Source organism: Aotus nancymaae, unplaced genomic scaffold (assembly GCF_030222135.1).
Source record: "Aotus nancymaae isolate 86718 unplaced genomic scaffold, 86718_ANA_hifiasm-v0.15.2.pri h1tg000011l, whole genome shotgun sequence".
Taxonomy (NCBI): domain Eukaryota; kingdom Metazoa; phylum Chordata; class Mammalia; order Primates; family Aotidae; genus Aotus; species Aotus nancymaae.
The window spans coordinates 86,924,842-86,943,036 of NW_026988422.1; the positions used below are offsets into that span (position 1 = coordinate 86,924,842).

Sequence of the window (18,195 nt, forward strand, 5' to 3'; positions counted from 1 at the left end):
GTGCCCCCGGGCTGGGCGAGGGGCCGGGTGCGGGGCCTCGGGCCGAGAGGCTGAGGCGGCGTCATGTCCTCCGAAGTGTCCGCGCGTCGCGACGCTAAGAAGCTGGTGCGCTCCCCCAGCGGCCTGCGCATGGTGCCCGAGCACCGCGCCTTTGGAAGTCCGTTCGGCCTGGAGGAGCCGCAATGGATCCCGGACAAGGAGGTGGGTGGCCGCCGCCCCGGGCCGCGTCTCGGACCCGCCCCGCCGCCCACGCCCGGCCCTGCGGGCTTCCAGGCTCCCGCGGCGCCCCCTCCGCCTCCGGGCGGCCCCTTCCCCATCAGGCCCCCTCCTGGAGCTCCCCGAGGCTGGCCGCGTTCCCGGGTCCCCGCCTCAGGCTCCTGCGCCCGCGGGGAGGGTGGGAGGCGCACGGGGTGTCAGTGCTGGGGTCCCGGGAGGGCGGGAGGCGCGCAGGGTCCCGGTGCGAAGGTCCGGGGAGGGCGGGAGGGCCAGCACCTGCTCAGGGCGGGCGCCGGGGCGCGGGGCGCGGGGTGGCCCCGGGGGTGGGTGCTGCCCTGTCCGAGGCCGGTTCGTGCTGGGCTAGCGCGTGTGGACTCTGTCCCGAGAGCCGGGGCTCGCTCCGGAGAAAGTGGAAGGCGGCGCGCGTTCCTCGCAAGCTCGGCGGGGAAGGCGCTTGAGGTCCGCGGAAGCGCTGGAGCCGGCGGCCCTGCGGGGGTCCCGCCCGGGAACCGGGAGAGGCGTCGGTGCCGCGGGCGGGTGGCGGGTTCCGAAGCCACCTCCTGCTCAGAAGCCGGGCCGGGAGGAGAGCCAGGACCCACCCTGTGGGCCAGGCTGCCTCCCTTTCCCCTTCGTCTACACCACCCTCCACCTCGGAAGCGAGGCCGCAGTCGCCCACTGGAGAGTTTGAAAGAGAACGCAGGTCTGCACCCGTTTCCCAGCGGCCCAGGCACCGTGGGAGTTGCCCAGGTCACTCCTGCAGAAGTTGGGGCGTGGACGTGAGGTCCCTGAGCCAGGCCACCCCCTGGGGGTCCCATGGGGTTCCCCTTGACCTGATGGGAGGTGCCTTTGCCTCACCCCAGCTCCTTGGCCAGCTAGGAAGGCGTCGAGTGCGTTTACTCTCACTGACTGTGCACTAACAAGTCTGTCCAGTTTATATTCTGTGGAATTTACCAGGATAAAAAACTCCGAGAGAAAATTTTTGTAATATGACTTTTTTTTTTTTTTTTTTGAGACGAAGTCTCACTCTGTCTCACAGACTGGAGTGCAGTGGCACGATCTTGGCTCACTGCAACCTCCGCCTCCCAGGTTCAGGCAATTCTGCCTCAGCCTTCTGAGTGGCTGGGATTACAGGCGCGCACCACCACGCCCAGCTAATTTTGGCTGGGATTACAGGTGTGCACCACCACGCCCAGCTAATTTTTTTGTATTTTTAGTAGAGACGAGATTTCACCATGTTGGTCAGGCTGGTCTCGAACTCCTGACCGCGTGATCCACCCTCCTTGGCCTCCCAAAGTGCTGGGATTACAGGCGTGAGCCACCTCGCCCGACCTGTAATATGACTTTCATACTTAACACATGTTACAGATTCGTTTAATTCCCTCAGTGAGAGAACTAAGCAGATGTTGGAACCGGGTTCAAGAAGTCAGAGTACCACGAATTGACCTGGGTTCCTTGAAGCTGGAACGGAGGCCTGGCGGGGAGGGCTGCCGCAGAGCCTCTGGGACAGGACAGAATTCCAGTGGCTATGGGGAAGTGTGTCAGCGGCTACAGTGTACGGAGCCTTCCCTTGTCGCTGAGGGGGTCCTGACGAGTCTAGACCAGTGCTTCCCACCTCTCCCCAGTATCGCCACCCTAAGGAGTTTTTTAGACACTTTCCCCCAATCATTCTCCTGTGACATCTTTTTTAAAATGTTTTTTTTTTTTGAGATGGGGGGGTTTCACCATGTTGGTCAAGCTGGTCTTGAACTCCGGACCTCAGGTGATCTGCCCGCCTCGGCCTCCCAGAGTGTTGGGATTACAGGTGTGAGCCACTGCGCCCGGCCAAAATGTATTTTTTTTTTTTAATTTAATTTTTTTTTCTTTTACCCCCACCACCCCCAAAATGTATTTTTAAATTGACAAGTGAAAATCGTATGTATTTGTGGCGTACACCCATGAACTCTTAATAGCGCAGAAATACTCCACGGCTGTATGCAGCGTGAGGAGCACGTGAGAAAGCGCGGCCAAGACGAGGCAGCGGTTTCCACCGAAGCAGTTTCTCTCTCCATGGCCTACACCAGCGCTGATTTTACGGTCTGGTTTCTAGTTACCACTGTGTTCCCCTCCTTCCTTCGCTCTTCCAGAACCCTTTTGGTATCAGCTGAATTGTTTAGCATTTTTCCCCAGCCTTTCTTCGTGGCCTCTGTGGAGGGGCTGCGTGGAAGTCCCGTGGTGACTTCCTACCCAGTGGAGTTGAAACACCTGAGTCAGGTGGCGCCCCTCCTGGAGGAGAAGATTCATTCCCACGTTGGCGTCCCCCCTACCATGTGTGGATGATCAGTCGGGTTCTGAGCAGCTGAGGAAGGCCCTAGCGTCGGGTGGGCTTGGGGGACGGGAGAGACCATCCTAGTGAAGTTGGACTTTTGAGTTTTGTGTTTTAATTTTATTGGAGCGTGGTCTTAGAGACCAGAAGTGACCGAAGACAGTGTTCTGGAGGAATGAGAACGGGGCAGTGAGGACTGGAAGATTTGGAATAACGTCCGGCTTTAGTTGCGATGGCTTGAGGGGAAACGTAACTGTGACAGTCGCCCGGCACGTGGCGGTGCTGCAGGGGACACTGAGCTGCGCTGTGTGGGCTGCGTGCTTGGGGCCACTGAGGTGATTGTGGGGAGGTGACTCAAATGTGCAGATAACCAGTTGTGGAAAAATACGTTTATTTGTGGTGGTTCGGAATGGGCAGAGGAGAATTGCGGTAGAACATGGCAGGTGGGTAATACTGTCCTTGGCTTGGTGGCTGTGTGTCAACTGGCTTCATCGTCCTCTGTAAACGTGTTGGTCCATTTTCATTCTGGCTCTGTCCTCAGCTTGGGGAGTGTGAGTTCAGCCCATTGCACCGCTCCTGAATACCAGGTGCCTGACCTGGGCCGTTCTATCAGTTTGGGCTCATGAGGGTTATCCCTTTAAAATGCTGCAAAAAGCCCCTGGGGAATGTGTGCACAGATGCACCTTTCTCAGAGGTGGCCTGCAGCTCTCAGATTCTCAAGCTCTGATGCAGAACCAGCTGAGAGTCGTTTCTCCAGTCTGAGCCTCCTCCGGAACCTTTGGGGCAGGGGAGGCGGAGGCGGTGTGTAAAGCTTCGTGCGACACCAGTTTGGATAGAGGTGCTTTGGGGGTGTGAAGGAAACCTCAGATGATCTCCGGGGCTTGTCTGACTCTGCCATCAAATATCCGACACTGACGCAAGGTAGTGGGCTTGGGGGTGGGCGGTCTGGGCGTGCAGCCATCTGGGCTTGTCACAAGCAGCTGAGATCCTGAGTCTTATCCTTGAAATCCTTGTCGCTGTGCACCCCTCCTACCTCCCATCTGAGGGGCTGGCAGCAGCAGTGACCACAGCACCATGCTGGCAGGTTGACACTTGGATACTCTAGATTCAGAACCGGGGAGGAGAGAGCACGTTCGTGTTTGATCACGAGCCCGGACTCGGGTGGAGAGAGCCGAAGTGAGGACTGTTACTGAAGCGAGGCGGCTGGGGCTGTGCAGCAGGGAGAACAGGGGACCCCAAGTTCTGCGAGGGACTCAGGCCAGGCCGGACAGGGCTTTTCTTTTGCAGGGAGGCGTGGCCAAGGCTGGAAATAATCAAGATGGGGAGGTGGGTGGGACAGTGGAGGACCAGGGCCTCCAGCACATCAGAGAGCTGAGGCCAGAATACACAACTTAGCTGGGCACAGTGGTGGGCGCCTGTAATTCCAGCTACTTGGGAGGCTGAGGCAGGAGAATCACCTGAACCCAGGAGGTGGAGGTTGCAGTGAGCTGAGACCATGCCACTGCACGCCAGCCTGAGTGACCGAGTGAGACTCCATCTCAAAATAAATAAATAAATAAATAAACAAAAAGTAGTCGGGGGTGGTGGTGCACACCTGTGTCCCCGTTCCTCGGGAGGCGGAGGCAGGAGAATCACTTGAACTGGGAGGAGGAGGTTACAGTGAGATTGTGCCAGTGCACTTCAGCCTGAGCAACAGAGTGAGACTCTGTCTCAAAAAAAAAAAAAAAAAAAAGTCCAGCTAAGGGAATTGTGTTCCAGCTGATAATGGGGAGAAATGGCCAGTGTTTTTTGGGGCAGAGAATGGGAATTTGGAGGGCCTTGTTTTGGGTAAACAAGGGGTGCATCTGTGATCTCTGGCTTTTTTGGGGAGGGTGGTTCTCGGCAGAAGGCTTTCCCAGCACGCTGTGGGGTAGGGGGTTTCATAATTGTTTTCCAGGATCACAGGGCTTGGGCAAAGCTCACCCTTGTGAAGTGCCAGGGGCTGCCAGAGCCTGCGCAGGTTCTGGGAACGAGCAGCCTCATGGGACACTGCCAGGGACACAGGCGAGCTTCTCAAGGGTCCCTGAGGCTAGCTAAGGACGTTTTCTTTTTTTGAGACAGGGTGTTGCTCTGTTGCCCAGGCTGCAGAGCTTTTACTGACGTTAGGAAACTCCGAGACTCTGAGGCAACAAAACGGGATTCCTGGGGAGGCCAGGCCGCCTTTAGCATAGCCCTCCCGGCCCGCGGTCAGTGCCCGCACCTGTCACTAGCCCCGAACTGCCTGGCAGCTGAAAAGGGTAGAAAACTGATAGTAACGCACCTGTTTGTAGTCCCTGAGATGCACCTAGATGTTGTCCCTCGGAGGTGAAACTGACGCCCTCTTTCACGGAGCCCGTTTACATCTATTGTCAAATTCATGTCTTCCTTCCTCGTGGCTTGTATCCATGTCTGCTCTTTGGATTCTCCTTTGAACTGGGTTTTTAATCTTACTGGTTCTGTCATTTACTAATGAGTTAAATCTTTGACATGGGTCCATTTTCTATTTGTAGGAGTTACGCTCTTACCCTTTAAAAATGATTGTCTTTCAATAAAGGTCTGCTGATACATGTATTTAAATTGTTTTTGGACGAATTCTGGGGGGTCTGAGAAGTCGTTGCCCGTGGGAGCCTGCCCACCAGCCGGTGGGTGACGTTTCTCATGTTGGTGTGGGAGCTCAGAGGGCGTGGTGGGGCCTCACTGTCCTGTCACCCCAGCCTCAAGGGGAGGGCAGGCATGTGTCTTTTTATGGTAACTTTTTCTGAACATCCATTTACGCTCCCTAAATATGCTTTGAGATGATACTAACCTTGAGGGTGGAGGCACTGTTGGTCTCCTGCATGCTGTGAAGCCCCCTCTGTGGGGGTGGCCGGGTGCTGGTTCTGAGGAGCTGCCCTGTTGCGGGAGAGTGGGCCAGCGGGTCCCCACCTGCAGGTCTCTGAGGAGCTCTGTGCTGGTGTCTGCTCCCACTGTGGAGGAAGGACGGGTTTCAGGATTTCTTTTGTTTGAGACGGAGTCTCACTGTGTCGCCCAGCCTGGAGTGCAGTGGTGCAATCTCAGCTCACTTCAACGTTCAACTCCCAGGTTCAAGTGATTCTCCTGCCTCAACCTCCCAAGAGGCTGGGACCACAGGCGCCCACCACCACACCCAGCTAATTTTTAGGTTTTGTGGAGACAGGGTTGTGTTATGTTGCTCAGAGTGGTCTGGAACTCCTGGGCTCAAGCAGTCCTCCCACCTCAGCCTCTGGAACTGCCGGGATTACGGGTGTGGCCACCACGCCTGGCCCGGTTTCTTCTTTCATTGCTCATGGCCATCTTGCTTACCCAATGGGAAGCTTAGTTTATGGCATCTGCCTCGACTGCCTCCGAGGGTGTCATCTGGCAGGGTGGGTGTGAGTCAGCTGTTGGTTTACTGGGCCAGCAAGGAGGGGACAAGCGCCCAGGGCTCTGACTCCCGTAGGCAGCCAGGGGAAGTGTGTTCCGAAATCCCACTGGGAGCTGTCTGCGTGTGTCTGCCCCGGTCCTCGCTCCCTCTGAGCCCCACTTCCCTTGGGCAGCTCCTGTGTTCGTTCAGCTCCCCCCAGCCTGTGCTGGGCCCTGCAGGGTGGCCATGGAGGCGTCCTGTGCAAGTGAGTGCCAGGTCCCCAGAGAGGCCTGGGCCGAGGCTGCCTCTGTAACACCGCTGCACAGGCAGAGAGCGCTCCTGGAGAGCACTTGGGTCCCGCCGTCCATCCCGGGGAGCAGTGTCAGCCCTTAGCAGGCTTATCTGCCTGGCCTGGGCAAGAGGGTCCAGCAGCAGGCGGGTCTTCCTGGGGCACTGCCCGAGCTCACCCTGCCTCGCTCTCCTTCCCCGTCTCTGTATCACAGCCTGCACCTCTGGCCTCGTGTCCCTCACTGAACACCTTTATTATTTATTTATTCATTTTTCTCACTAAATGTCTCGAGGCCTTTTTAATTGGGTTGTTCGTGGGGGTTTTAGTTTCCCCTGCAAATGTGCTGGTTTGAAAGTCTGCCCCAGCCCACCCCGGTGGTGACACACGTGTACCTGGGACGTGATGCAGACTGAGAGGCTGGCATTCCAGACACTGCTGGCCACGTACGGTGAACACGGATGAATCACACTTGGTTTCTGGGCTTTGGTGTTTTCTAGCTCCTAAAATAGCTGTTTCACTGAACATCAGAGCTGTCGGGTCCAGTTAAAGGAGGCGCTGGTGGGAGCCTGGTCTGGTGCCCGGCTTGCGTGCCTGCACTTCCTTTGCGGGGCGTGCTTACTGACAGGGTGGGTATTTGGCAGGCTGGTCTCGATCTCCTGACCTTGTGATCCGCTCGCCTCAGCCTCTCAGAGTGCTGGGATTACAGGCGTGAGCCACCTCGCCCTGCGGGGTCATTTCTATTTTTAAGGGGACAAATTTAAATCCTAGGTGTGGTACGTCTTTTTTTTTTTTTTTTTTTTTTGAGTCCTTAGTCATCAGAAGCCAAAAGACCTTCCATCTCTCCCAAGAGGATCCCTGCCCCTGTGGGTCACACCATTCTGCTGCTCAGGCTGGAATGCAGTAGCATGAACATGGCTCACTGCAGCCTCGATCTCCTGGGCTCAAGCCATCCTCCCAGCTCAGCCTCCCAAGTAGCTGGGACTACAGGTGTCACCACCCTGCCTGGCTCTGTAGAGACAAGGTCTTGCTATGTTGCCCAGGGTACTCTTAAACTCCTGGCTCAAGCGACCCTCCCGCCTCAGCCTCCCAAAGTGCTAGGATTGCAGGCGTGAGCCACCGTTCCTGCAATGTGGTCTTATATTTAGAAATTGGCCTTTTAGCTTGCCCAAACACAAACTGCACAGGACATGTGAAAAGCAGTTCTCTGTCAGCACTGTCTGCTGAGAATATTGAGAGTGCACCCCTCCTGTTGGGCACCGTGGGCCAGGGTCACCACGGAGAGACAATAAACAGTTATTCTCACTGGAACCTAGTGATAACGTGGCTTCGTGTTTGCTTAAGCTCACAGTTAAAACCCCTGTGAAGTTTTCTCTAGCAGATTCTAGTAGATTCTATGGCTACTGGATGTCTGGGGTCAGGGAAGGGGCCACCGCACAGAGGCAGGGACCGTGCCACCGCACAGCAGACGGAGCATTCCAGAACCGACAGACCCATTCGAGGGCGACCACAGGGCTGGGCCAAAGCACAAGCAGGGAGGTGAGCAGCCAGCCTGTGCCCACAGCTCGCAGGCAGGGGAGCCCCTGGCAGAGCTGCCAGCTGGACTCTGTAGATGCTTCCAGAAGGCTGGGGTGGGCCAGGCCTGCTTTCCAAGTCCAGGAAGTAGCTTAAAAGCGAAAGGAAACAAGAAAAGGCTGGTTGTGGGATCTCATGATGCTCAGGACCTGCCTGAGTGGGGGCAGTGACGACGTAGAGCTTGGCAGGGATGAGGCCCTCTTACGGGTCACGGCAGGCCCGTCTTCGCTGCAGAATGGCATCTGAAGGGCCCCTGATGTGGACCCCAGAGGACTCCTTCAGAAGCATCTACAGAGTCCCAGGACCACCAGACTTTGTTTCCCCAACTAAGCACAGTGGGCACTTGGCACCTGATGTGGCCTGTCTCCGAGCCCCCTGTGCTGCACGCGGGCCTGCAGGCTGGAGGGAGGCTCCTGCCTTTGCAGAGCACGGGCTCACGTGGACACGGTGAGAGCAGCGGCTGTGATGGCGTTGCATCGGAGCAGCTCCTCCGCGCCAGCATCTTCTGGGGCTCAGAGAAGGGGATGAGCTTCCCAGAGGAGGGGTGCAGGGCAGGGGAAAGTCCTCAAACCTGTGAGGACAGGGTGGTGGAGGGTCTGTTGCTGGGTCCTGAGACCACAGGGAGGCTGAGACGCTGGGGGATTGGGCGGTTGCGTGGTTCCTGCCCTGGCTCAGACCTGGGGGTCTGTGTTCCAGAAGATGCTCGGCCCTGGTGATCCCACAGGCCTTGCTGCCTTGTTGTGGAATCAGCCCCAGCAGTGTTCGCTGGCCCAGAGTTGGGGCTGGAACAGTGCCACACGTGTGGGAGCAGCTTTCCCACTGAGGGGCTGAGCCCTGTCACCCACTTATCGGTGCCAGTACATCCCATCTGTCCTTGATGGAGCGCTGAGGCGGCTCTTGCGTTAGATAAGGCGTCTGAGCTCTCGTGTGGCTTGGCAATGCTGTGGCTACGTCCAGTTCGCCTCCTTTTCAAGACTTCAGGCCCTCAGTTTATGCTCGCCAGGCGTTTCCTGGTCTCCTTCCCCCTGGAAGGGAAAAGGGAGCTCTTCATGGAGGAAAGGTCTTCTCTTACATCTCTTGAGGATTACTGTGCTTTGAACATGGCTGATTCTTGTCAATATTCAGCCAAGTCCTTAGCAGAAGCAAAAAGACCTCCATCTCTTCCAAGAGGACCCCCGTGAGTCACACCATTCAGTCACCAGCTCATTTAACCCCCACCTGTTTCTAGTTCACCACCCACCATCCAGGTCTCTGATGGCGAGGACCGAAGTGGGGTGTGTGTGTCACACCAGGTGGCAGCCTCGCTAGGACCTTCTTGTTTCATCCTTACCAAGGACCCCAGAGCACGAGGGTCTTGTTCTCGGGGAGCTGAGGGAGGCAAGGCGTCCTGGGGCCCGCGGTACCCATGTGCGCTGGAGGGCCTGCTGGGAGTGGGCCGGCAGCACTGAGGCCCAGCTTTGGAAAAGGCTGTAACCAGCTCAGCAAATCCGGGGACCACCGTGAAAATGGTGTCCTTCACTTAAAAGAATGCACGGAGACAGATTTCCTTCAGAGCCGGGTCTGAATGTCTTCCCCTTGGATTGGAGTCACTGCTGTTAGTGCGGGGAGCTGGCGATGGCCGAGTCCTCATGTTGCGCTCCCGCTGGCGTCAGGGTCCTGCTCCCCTCTGGAGTGAGTGGGAGGCGGCCAGGCCAGGCCAGGATGGAGCCTTCCCAGTTGAGGTTTGGGAGTTCCGTGCCTTTGGTGCTGAGGGTGCGCGTGTTCATGGTGACTTCGTCCCGTGGTCATGAGGAGGTTCGAGCCAGGAGCCCCCTGTACGTGGTAAACGCCTCTTTGCTGTTCTAAGTGGAGACCGCAGGCAGAGCTGGGACCCACGCCCCCCAGAAGCAGGCTCTGCGGTGGTCCTGCCCAGCCAGCAGCTCACCAGCCTGCGACTGCATCTGGGGCTGTTTGTAGAAGTTGGGCTACGGCCAGTCCTGAGGTCCCCACAGCCCTGAGGGGAGCATAGAGGCCGGGTGGCCACAGCTGCCCACAGTGGGGCGTGACCTTGGGCTTGCGGCCTCTTCACTGAGGGCCTTCTGGCAGGGGCTGGGAGCCCAGCGTCAGTGAGGGCCTCTGGCACAGGCCACCACATGTGAGTCTCTGGGTGCTTGGTAAATGTACCCTGCACTTCAGTGACAACTTTTTTTTTTTTTGTCTAGTCAAGTGAAGCTGTGGAAATTCAGGGAGCATCTTTTATCTGTTTTATTTCTAAGTGACTGATTGTAATTCTGCCTTCACCTGCAGACTGACCAAGTGTCTGAGGTGTGTGGGCTGCGGAGGGCTCTTCAGAGTGGGCTGCTTGGCCATCTGGCATCTTCTGGGCTGCCCTGCTCTCCTGTGTTGAGGCGTCAAACTTACCTGTTCCCACATCCGAAAGGCTCCGGCCACCCTTGGCCCATAGGCTTCCCTGCCAGGCTGGAGCTGGGCCCCAAGTCCCTTCTGCCCAGCGGGCCCGGGCGGTGTGCATTTGTTTTAACAATTCATAAAGCAGGTGCCTCCTCCACTAGCCTTGACCAAGCCCTGCCGGTGTGCAACGAGCAGCACACTCGCAGCACACTCGCAGCACACTCGCAGCACACTCACTCGCAGCTGGGCCGGACCCCGCGCCTCATCCCGCTCCCTCCTGTGCACAGCGGCACTTGGCTTCCTTGTCACTGTTCATAAAGAGAATCTACTTCCTTAGGGCCACAGCGACCCCAGTGACACCCAGCAGTTGGCCACAGGGTCCCCTGGATTTCAGTGGTACCCCGCCATCACTCTGAGACTCTGGGTGTTACCATGAAATGAGGCCCACTGAACAGCCCTTAGGTTTTCTTTGGAACAGGGTCTCATTCTGTCACCCAGGCTGGAGTGCAGTGACATGATTACAGCTCACTGCAACCTCTGCCTCCTGGGCTCAAGTGATCCTCCCAGCTTAGCCTCCCAAGTGGCTGGGACTACAGGCATGCACCACCACACCAGCTAATTTTTGTATTTTTAATTTTTTTTGTAGTGATGGGGTCTCACCCTGTGGCCCAGGCTGGTCTCAAACTCCTGGGCTCAAGTGATCTGCCCACCTCAGCCTCTCAAGGTGCTGGGATTACAGGCATGAGCCACTGTACCCAGCCCCTTAGACAATTTGAAGTGTAATTCTGAGGCTCTACTGAGGCAGCTGAAGAAACTGCAGATGCGATTGTCCAACTCAGCACAAACAGCTGCGTCCCCAGCACGGTTGTCTCATGGCTGCTGTCGCGAGGCAGAGGAGGGCGTCCTCCCAGAGGGCATCCCCAGTGGCAGGGCAGCACCACCTTGCCATGGGGCTTCAGGCCCACTGTGACCCCTTGGGGACAGTGAGCACCATGGGCACCTGCCCAGTCCCCAGGTCTTGTGTGGTCACAATTCCTGGTCAGCCCTGAGCCCAACCACCTTCCTGTTTCTGTCTGCACTTGTCTATTCTGTGTGCGCAGAATCTCTGCCAAGAAAGTCCAGCCTCGTGAGCCCTGGCTGGTGAGTCTTAGAGCTTCTCTGTGCCTGGGTCCTTGAGCTGAGGAAGCATCTTCAGGGCATCCCCAGGCCTGGTGCCTGCCCCCCATGACATCCACAGCAGTTCGCACGTGCTTCAGCTGCTTCTGGAGGTTCCCTCAAAGGTGGGGGTCAGGGCACACACGCCAGGACTCCAAATAAAGAACCAGAAGAAGCTTATGTCTCTACGCCTGGGCTTTTGTCAGCTGGCGCGCAGCCCCGTAATCGGCAGCTCCCCTGTGTCGCCTGGTTTGTGGAGCGGGTGCTAGCACGGCCTTCCCGGGTTAGGCTGGCTTCTGCTATGGGTTTCATGGTTGCTTCATGGCATTGCTCTTTGGTTCCAGTAACAGGACCAGGGCCAAAAAGGCATTGCTAAAGCGAACTGCTGCTGGGTCCGGCGTGGAGGGACCCGAAACTCCAGGTCGCACGCTCAGCTGCGAGACAGTCAAACCCCAAGCCCACCTCAGGCCCAGACCCCATGGGTGCGCCGGGTGCCTCTCCTGCAGGCCTTGGAGCAGCCTGCACCCCACCTCTGGAGCCTGGGCACGCGTGGCCAGTCCATCGCCCCGCACCACAAGCCTGCCTGCCTCGGCCCGTTCGGGCGCGTGGGGACGTGGCAGGGCCCAGCTCTCTCGGCGGCCCGTGATCCTGCCCCAATGACGTGGCGAGTGACGAAGCCGGGTTCTAACTCTTTGTTGTCTCTCTCCTAGTGTCGGAGATGTATGCAGTGTGACGCCAAGTTTGACTTTCTCACCAGAAAGGTGAGCTGAGGCCGCTGAGTTGGGGCGGTGGGAGGAGGAGAGGGGCCCCAACAGGAGAGCTGCCCCTTCTGTCAGGGGACGGAGATCATCTTACGGCTCTTTTTTTTTTTTTGGAGATAGAGCCTCTCTTTGTCACCCAGGCTGGAGTGCAGTGGCGTGATCTCGGCTCACTGCAACCTCTGCCGTCTGGGTTCAAGTGATTCTTCTGCCTCGGCTTCCTGAGTAGCTGGGACTACAGACTGGCAACACCACACCCAGCTAATTTTTGTACTTTTAGTAGAGATGGGGTTTCGCCATGTTGACCAGGCTGGTCTCAAACTCCTGATCCACCCACCTCGGCCTCCCAAAGTGCTGGGATTACAGGCATGAGCCACTGCACCCGACAATTATGGCTCGTTTTGAGTGTCAGCCATGCCCTGTTTCTGTGGAAAGTGGGCTCATTCTGTGGACCGCCACAGGGTGGGGGTGCAGCCCCTGTTCCTGTGCTACTTTGCCCTCGTGGAGTGTCTTGCTGCTAATGTTTGCCCAGCTCATGGTGGCTCCAAGGCCTGAGGGCGTCCTGAGCAGTGGGACTTGGGTAATTGAAAGAGGTGAAAAGCAGCCATTTTGATTATTTCGAAAAAAAGGCCTAATTTCCCAAGTGAGGTGGAGCCCTGCTATGTGGCGGCGAGCCCGGGGGCTCGCGTCAGGAGGTGTGCGTGTGCAGTGGCCAGCACGGGGGCCTCGCGTTTAGGTGTGGCCTGGCAGGGGCCGGACCCGGGCCTGCTCGTCCCCTGCCCCTCCTGACTGCCCGTCCCCCGCGTCTGCCCAGCACCACTGTCGCCGCTGCGGGAAGTGCTTCTGCGACAAGTGCTGCAGCCAGAAGGTGCCGCTGCGGCGCATGTGCTTCGTGGACCCCGTGCGGCAGTGCGCCGAGTGTGCCCTGGTGTCCCACAAGGAGGCAGAGTTCTACGACAAGCAGCTCAAAGTGCTCCTGAGCGGTAAGGGCAGGTGGCCCGCACGCCCCGCACGCCCCGCACGCTCCGCCAGCCGGCTCCTCCTCGTGTCTGTGGTGACGTCGCGGGCCGTGCAGAGGGCTTCTCTGCTTCTCTTTGACGTTCTGTCACCCTCCCTCCCTACCCCGTCTTCTGGATTCGTCTAGAAGCAGTTATAGAGCCTTCTCTTCTCTTCAGAGGTGGAATGTTGTCTCAGATGTTGGTGCTGACTCCACTGGGCACGTCCATCATGTGGGAGGGGAGGCCCTGGGCCCAGGCAGCCCCTTCCTCCAGGCGGAACCCGGCGCTGCTGCTCGGGCCTTTGTGACCACCGTGGCTCCTTGATGAGAGTCCGGAGACCTTTGCCCAGTAGCACAACGCAGACCCAGGGTCCTGGTGTGGGAGGAGGACGTCCTCCAGGGGCTTAGGGTGTTCCTCCCCTGGAATCTCTGAGCAACGAACAGTACCTTCTCCCCACTGCCTGCCACCTCTGGCCACTGCCGTCCCAGCCTCTGGCCTCCTGTCCCCAGCCTGCCCACTGTGGGCCTAGGACCACCTGTCTGCCATCCCACAGCTCTGTCCTGGGTGAAACGGGCGTGGTCCCTGGCTGGACGGTCTTGTCCTGCCAGCTCTTAGGACGTGTGAGCAGAGGGGTTTATTGTTCTTTGATCTGGACCTTGGCGATGAATTCCCTGCGTCCTTTCTTTGAAGGACGTATGAGCTTTGTGAGTGAGCAGGACCTGTCTCTAGAGCAGGACCTTTTGTTTTACCTCTTAAGCCCTTGATCCGTGATGCCTTTTTGCTCAGCTGAAGGGGTCCTTAGAACAAAGCTGTGGTTTGTTTTCTGCTGTTTCCACTCTGTCCTCTGTGCGTGTGTCTCCGACTGGTACTCGTGGGAAGGGTTAGGTGGAAAAGAAGCAGGCCCTGTTCTCATGTTTGCTTTTGTGTTTCCAAGGAGCCACCTTCCTCGTCACTTTTGGAAACTCAGAGAAATCTGAAACTATGATTTGTCGTCTTTCCAATAACCAGAGGTAAGATCCAGACCCTAGTTGGCACAGAGCAGCACTGTCACAGAGCGGGAGCCTCGGTTGCACTGACCTGAGACCGAGTGACCCGATTTGGACGCTTTTATTTGATGTAGATACTTGTTTCTGGATGGAGACAGCCACTATGAAATCGAAATTGCGCACATTTCCACCGTGCAGATCCTCACAGAAGGCTTCCCTCCTGGAGGTAAATGCTGGCACGTCCTTTCCTAAGCCAGGAGGGTTTGGTGCCACACGTGGGTGACAAGAGGAGCGTGCACTTTTGGGATCAGGCAGCCGCCCTGAGGAGCGGGGTCTGCTGGGTCTCCGGGACAGCCTGCCTTTCCTCTGCTGGGAGGGCGTGCGTTTACTCACTGGCTTTAGAACTCGCCAGGTGAGTCGGGAATTAACTGTGAGACCACAAAGGGAAATTTGCCTCAGCATGTCGTAGCGATTTCCTCCGCTCTAAACGTGCTCATGTATCATTCTGTTTATTGTTGGACTCAAACTAAGGATAAAGCCCCAAATGCAGTAACTGAGATCCCCAAAAAGGTCTGAGTGGCGGCTCATCGGGAGCCAGCACTTCAGCCCTCCTCCCGCGGGCGTCCGTGCAGACTAAACCCCTGGTGCGTTTCCTGGTGAGCTACTGGAGCATCTAGCCCAGCCCGGGCCTCTCCACTAAACTCCGCTGACGGGGAGCTCGCACTCCGTCATCTGCAAACTGCTGACAGATGCACGTGCCGTAACCCGTGTTGCTTTCTGTTCTCTCGCCGGCTCTCGGTTGCTCCCTGTCTCCACCGCCTGCCCACCTTCTTGCCGTAGAAAAAGACACTCACGCTTACACCAGCCTCCTGGGGAGCCAGCCTGTCTTTGAAGGTCAGCCTCTTCCTCCTTGCCGGGGCTCCCTGCACGTGGCGGGCCCTCGCCACCTGGCTTCTGTCCACAGGGTGGTTTGTGCCAAGGTTCTCTGTGAAACCCAAATTCCCTTGTTTTGGTTGACTTAAGGGAGAAGTTGGGTCTGCTACGTGGGTTTATAAAGCATAAATGAAGACACTCCAGCAGAATCAGTTGTCTTGTGGGGAGTGTTACCCCGCAGTTGGCAGCTCTCTGTCAGTACCTGCAAGCTCTGAACGGGCTGAGGCCAGGGGGCCTGGGTGCCCACGGGGACTCACCTGGCCTCGGGGGCCTCTCCCAACGTTGCCCTTCCCACCACAGTCTGCTGCTCCCCAGCTCAACCTGGCCTCCTGGGACCCCTGACTCCTGGCGCTTCTGTCAGCCTTCTGAATGAGGCGAGACGCCTGGGCCAGTGTTTTGCCACCTGTCCTGAGCTCAGGGACATGCATGAAGCGGGGATGGCATCAAGCTTGTTACCTTGAGCAGGCTGCGAGGTGTGGATGCCCAGGAGCAAAGGGTAGGGTCTGGAGAAGTAGGGGTCACCCCAGTCGCTCCCCTCTGCCTGCCTCCTACGGAGCCTGAGGCTCAGGTGAGGGCCATTGATTAGGGTACCCAGTACTCCCAAGGCTAGGGCGACATGGCCTCCTGGGCTGCTCTCATGGGCAGACCCTCCCCATGGCTTCTGGCACTGCATCCCCTTGTGGTGGCTTGAGGGATGCAGTGAGCCTTGCCTGCCCAGTCTCCTTAGAGCCTTTCAGACCCCAGCACCATCTTCCAGCCACATGTGCTGTGGTGAAGGCAGAGTCAGATGGCCGTGGCTATGATCCAGTGGCACTTTATCAAGCAAATCCAGGTGGTGGGCAGAGCTGTGGCCCTCCTACAGAGCCCAGGCAAGGTTCCCCAGTGGCGGGGTGGGGCGCATGCCTTAACCACAGAACGTGGCTTATGAAAGTGTGGTTCTGGAAGCTGGGTGCAGTGGCTGATGCCTGTAATCCCAGCACTTTGGGAGGCTGAGGTAGGCGTTTGAGACCAGCCTGACCAACATAGTGAAACCCTGTCTCTACTAAAAGTACAAAAATTAGCAGGTCGTGGTGTTCAGTGCCTGTAATCCTAGCTACTCGGGAGGCTCAGGTGGTAGAATCGCTTAAACCCAGGAGGCACAGATTGCAGTGAGCTAAGATCGTGCCACTGCACTCCAGCCTGGGTGACAGAGACTCAAAAAAAAAAAAAAAAAAAAGGAAAGTGTGGTTCTTGACATTTTGGGCTAGACGGAAAAATAAAAATAAAAAGGCGTGGTTGTGGGGCCTGCCAGGGCACAGCACGTCACAGACTGCTTAGGCCTCTTCCCGAGCAAGCGTGGTCACTGCATCCCCACCTGCAGCCTCGGCGCCCGCTACACCGACTGGCAGGAGTCGGCCTGGATGCTGATGGGGAGATGTGTCTGATGGAGGAGTCTCCCGAGAGGCTGACTGCTCACGATGGGGCTTCCCCCCGAGTCACCAAGTTCATGGGAGGCTGCATCCCACGGGTCTCTTTCAACACCAGCCCTGACTGAAGAGCCGCTCTCTTGGCCGGTTTATTCTTGGAGCAAGTGCTGGAATTGAGTCATTGTCACTGGAACAGCTGGCTATCGCCCAAAGGCAGGGAGCCTGGGTCCCAGCAGACCAGTCCCCAGCATGGGTGCCTGGTCTGGGGAGATAGATAGCCTGTGTCCAGGCTGGGGTGGCATTTCCTTGGCACTGGGCCTTTGCACTGTCGATCCCCTCTGTGCCAGCCCTGCTTCTCAACAGGGAGACGAGCTGTGACCCTGAGCATCTGCTTGGCCTGTCAGTGGCCAGGGCACTCTTGAGGTAGCCTCCACTCTTCCCCAGCCCTGGGTGCAGGTGGGCACCTCTGCAGGACCCAGCCTTGTCTGGGGGTTCTCTGAAGGGCACAGCAGCGCGCCTCAGGCAGTTCGTGGTGATGTGGCTCGTTTGTCCTGGGCCCTGGAGGCACCAGGCTGTTACCCCTGTGAGCTTGGGGTCTCCTCCCAGAGGCCTGAGGAGAATGGTGATCCTTGGGTGCTCCTGCGTGCCAGCCCTCACTACGAGGCTACGCTTAGAGCGGCACAAGGTTAGGAAGGTGTCCTGGCCACCAATGCCTTGGGGCTGGTGGCCGCCTGGGCACTCAGGGTCTCCTTTGGGCCCTCTTACCTCGTCTCCCTCCTCCAGGGGGCAACGCACGGGCCACAGGCATGTTCCTGCAGTATACGGTGCCAGGGACGGAGGGTGTGACCCAGCTGAAGCTGACAGCGGCGGAGGACGCGAATGTGGGCAGGAGGCAGGCGGTGGCGTGGCTAGTGGCCATGCACAAGGTACCTGAGGCCAGGCCAGGGAGGCTGGGCCCTTTGTCTTAGAGCAAAAGTTCACCTTTCCCAGAAGGAGGCCCCATCCCCCCAACCTGTTCCCCTTCAACTGGGTTGCCTTGCCGTCTCCCCTGAAATGCACACAGGCCTGGCTCTGCCAGGCGGAGGACCAAGCAGGTCTCACTGTGTTGATCTTGTCTTTGGTCACCCTGCAGGCTGTCAAGCTCCTCTACGAATCTCGGGACCAGTAACTCTCCGTGGGGCTGAGCTTGGAGTACATGTGGTCACCAGGACCGAGTCGCTTGGAACAGCAGCCTGCTCCTTGCGCACCACAGGGATTAATCCTGCTTGTGCTGGGAAATGCAGCTCACCTATTTGGAGAAACAGAAGTGTTCACTTATCTAGTGCAATATGTTCACAGTCTATTAATGCTTTAAACAGCTTCATGTTTTAGAATTTGTGTGTTGTCAGTACTTAATTGGGGTGGGAGAGACTGAGCTACACTACTCCTGAACGATTGTTAGCATAATAATATATACACCATTTTTGTGAGTTCCCAGGGTTACTAGGAGGTTCTGGCCCATCAATATTCATTATTTCATTAATTCTTCACGGAAACAGTTTGGGTGGTAGGAACTCAGGCCTCTGATCTGCAGCGGGGCCTGCTCGCCTGTAATAGCCAGCGTACAGCACTTGCCTTAGCCTGCTTTGCAGACTGGCCACTTACTTACCTTGTCACTAATTTTGGGCTACGAGTGATCCTTTGATCCTTCACTAAGGGGAACGTGAGAGCTTTGTTTTGTACTTTTCACTCACTATATTTCACTTTATTAAGATGACTGTACAGCAATTTGTATATCAAGCTTATGATTAAAACCTATTTTGAACATACGGAC

At 57.3% G+C, this 18,195-nt stretch overlaps 1 protein-coding gene across 3 annotated transcripts; it reads left to right on the forward strand.

Moving 5' to 3' along the window:
* Positions 1 to 31: 31 nt before the first annotated feature.
* ZFYVE21 (zinc finger FYVE-type containing 21) lies at positions 32 to 18,190 on the forward strand. Of its 3 annotated transcripts, none has more exons than XM_012471156.2 (8): positions 32 to 201; positions 12,012 to 12,062; positions 12,874 to 13,042; positions 13,992 to 14,067; positions 14,178 to 14,269; positions 14,884 to 14,937; positions 17,166 to 17,308; positions 17,515 to 18,190. In XM_012471156.2, exons 1-8 carry the CDS (start codon positions 64 to 66, stop codon positions 17,548 to 17,550), a joined length of 759 nt encoding a protein of 252 aa, XP_012326579.1. In that variant the 5' UTR covers positions 32 to 63; the 3' UTR covers positions 17,551 to 18,190. The 3 variants fall into 3 exon arrangements, with proteins under 3 accessions (XP_012326579.1, XP_012326580.1, XP_012326581.1); XM_012471158.2 differs by lacking the exon at positions 32 to 201 and adding an exon at positions 1,573 to 3,439; XM_012471157.2 differs by lacking the exon at positions 14,884 to 14,937.
* Positions 18,191 to 18,195: the final 5 nt, after the last annotated feature.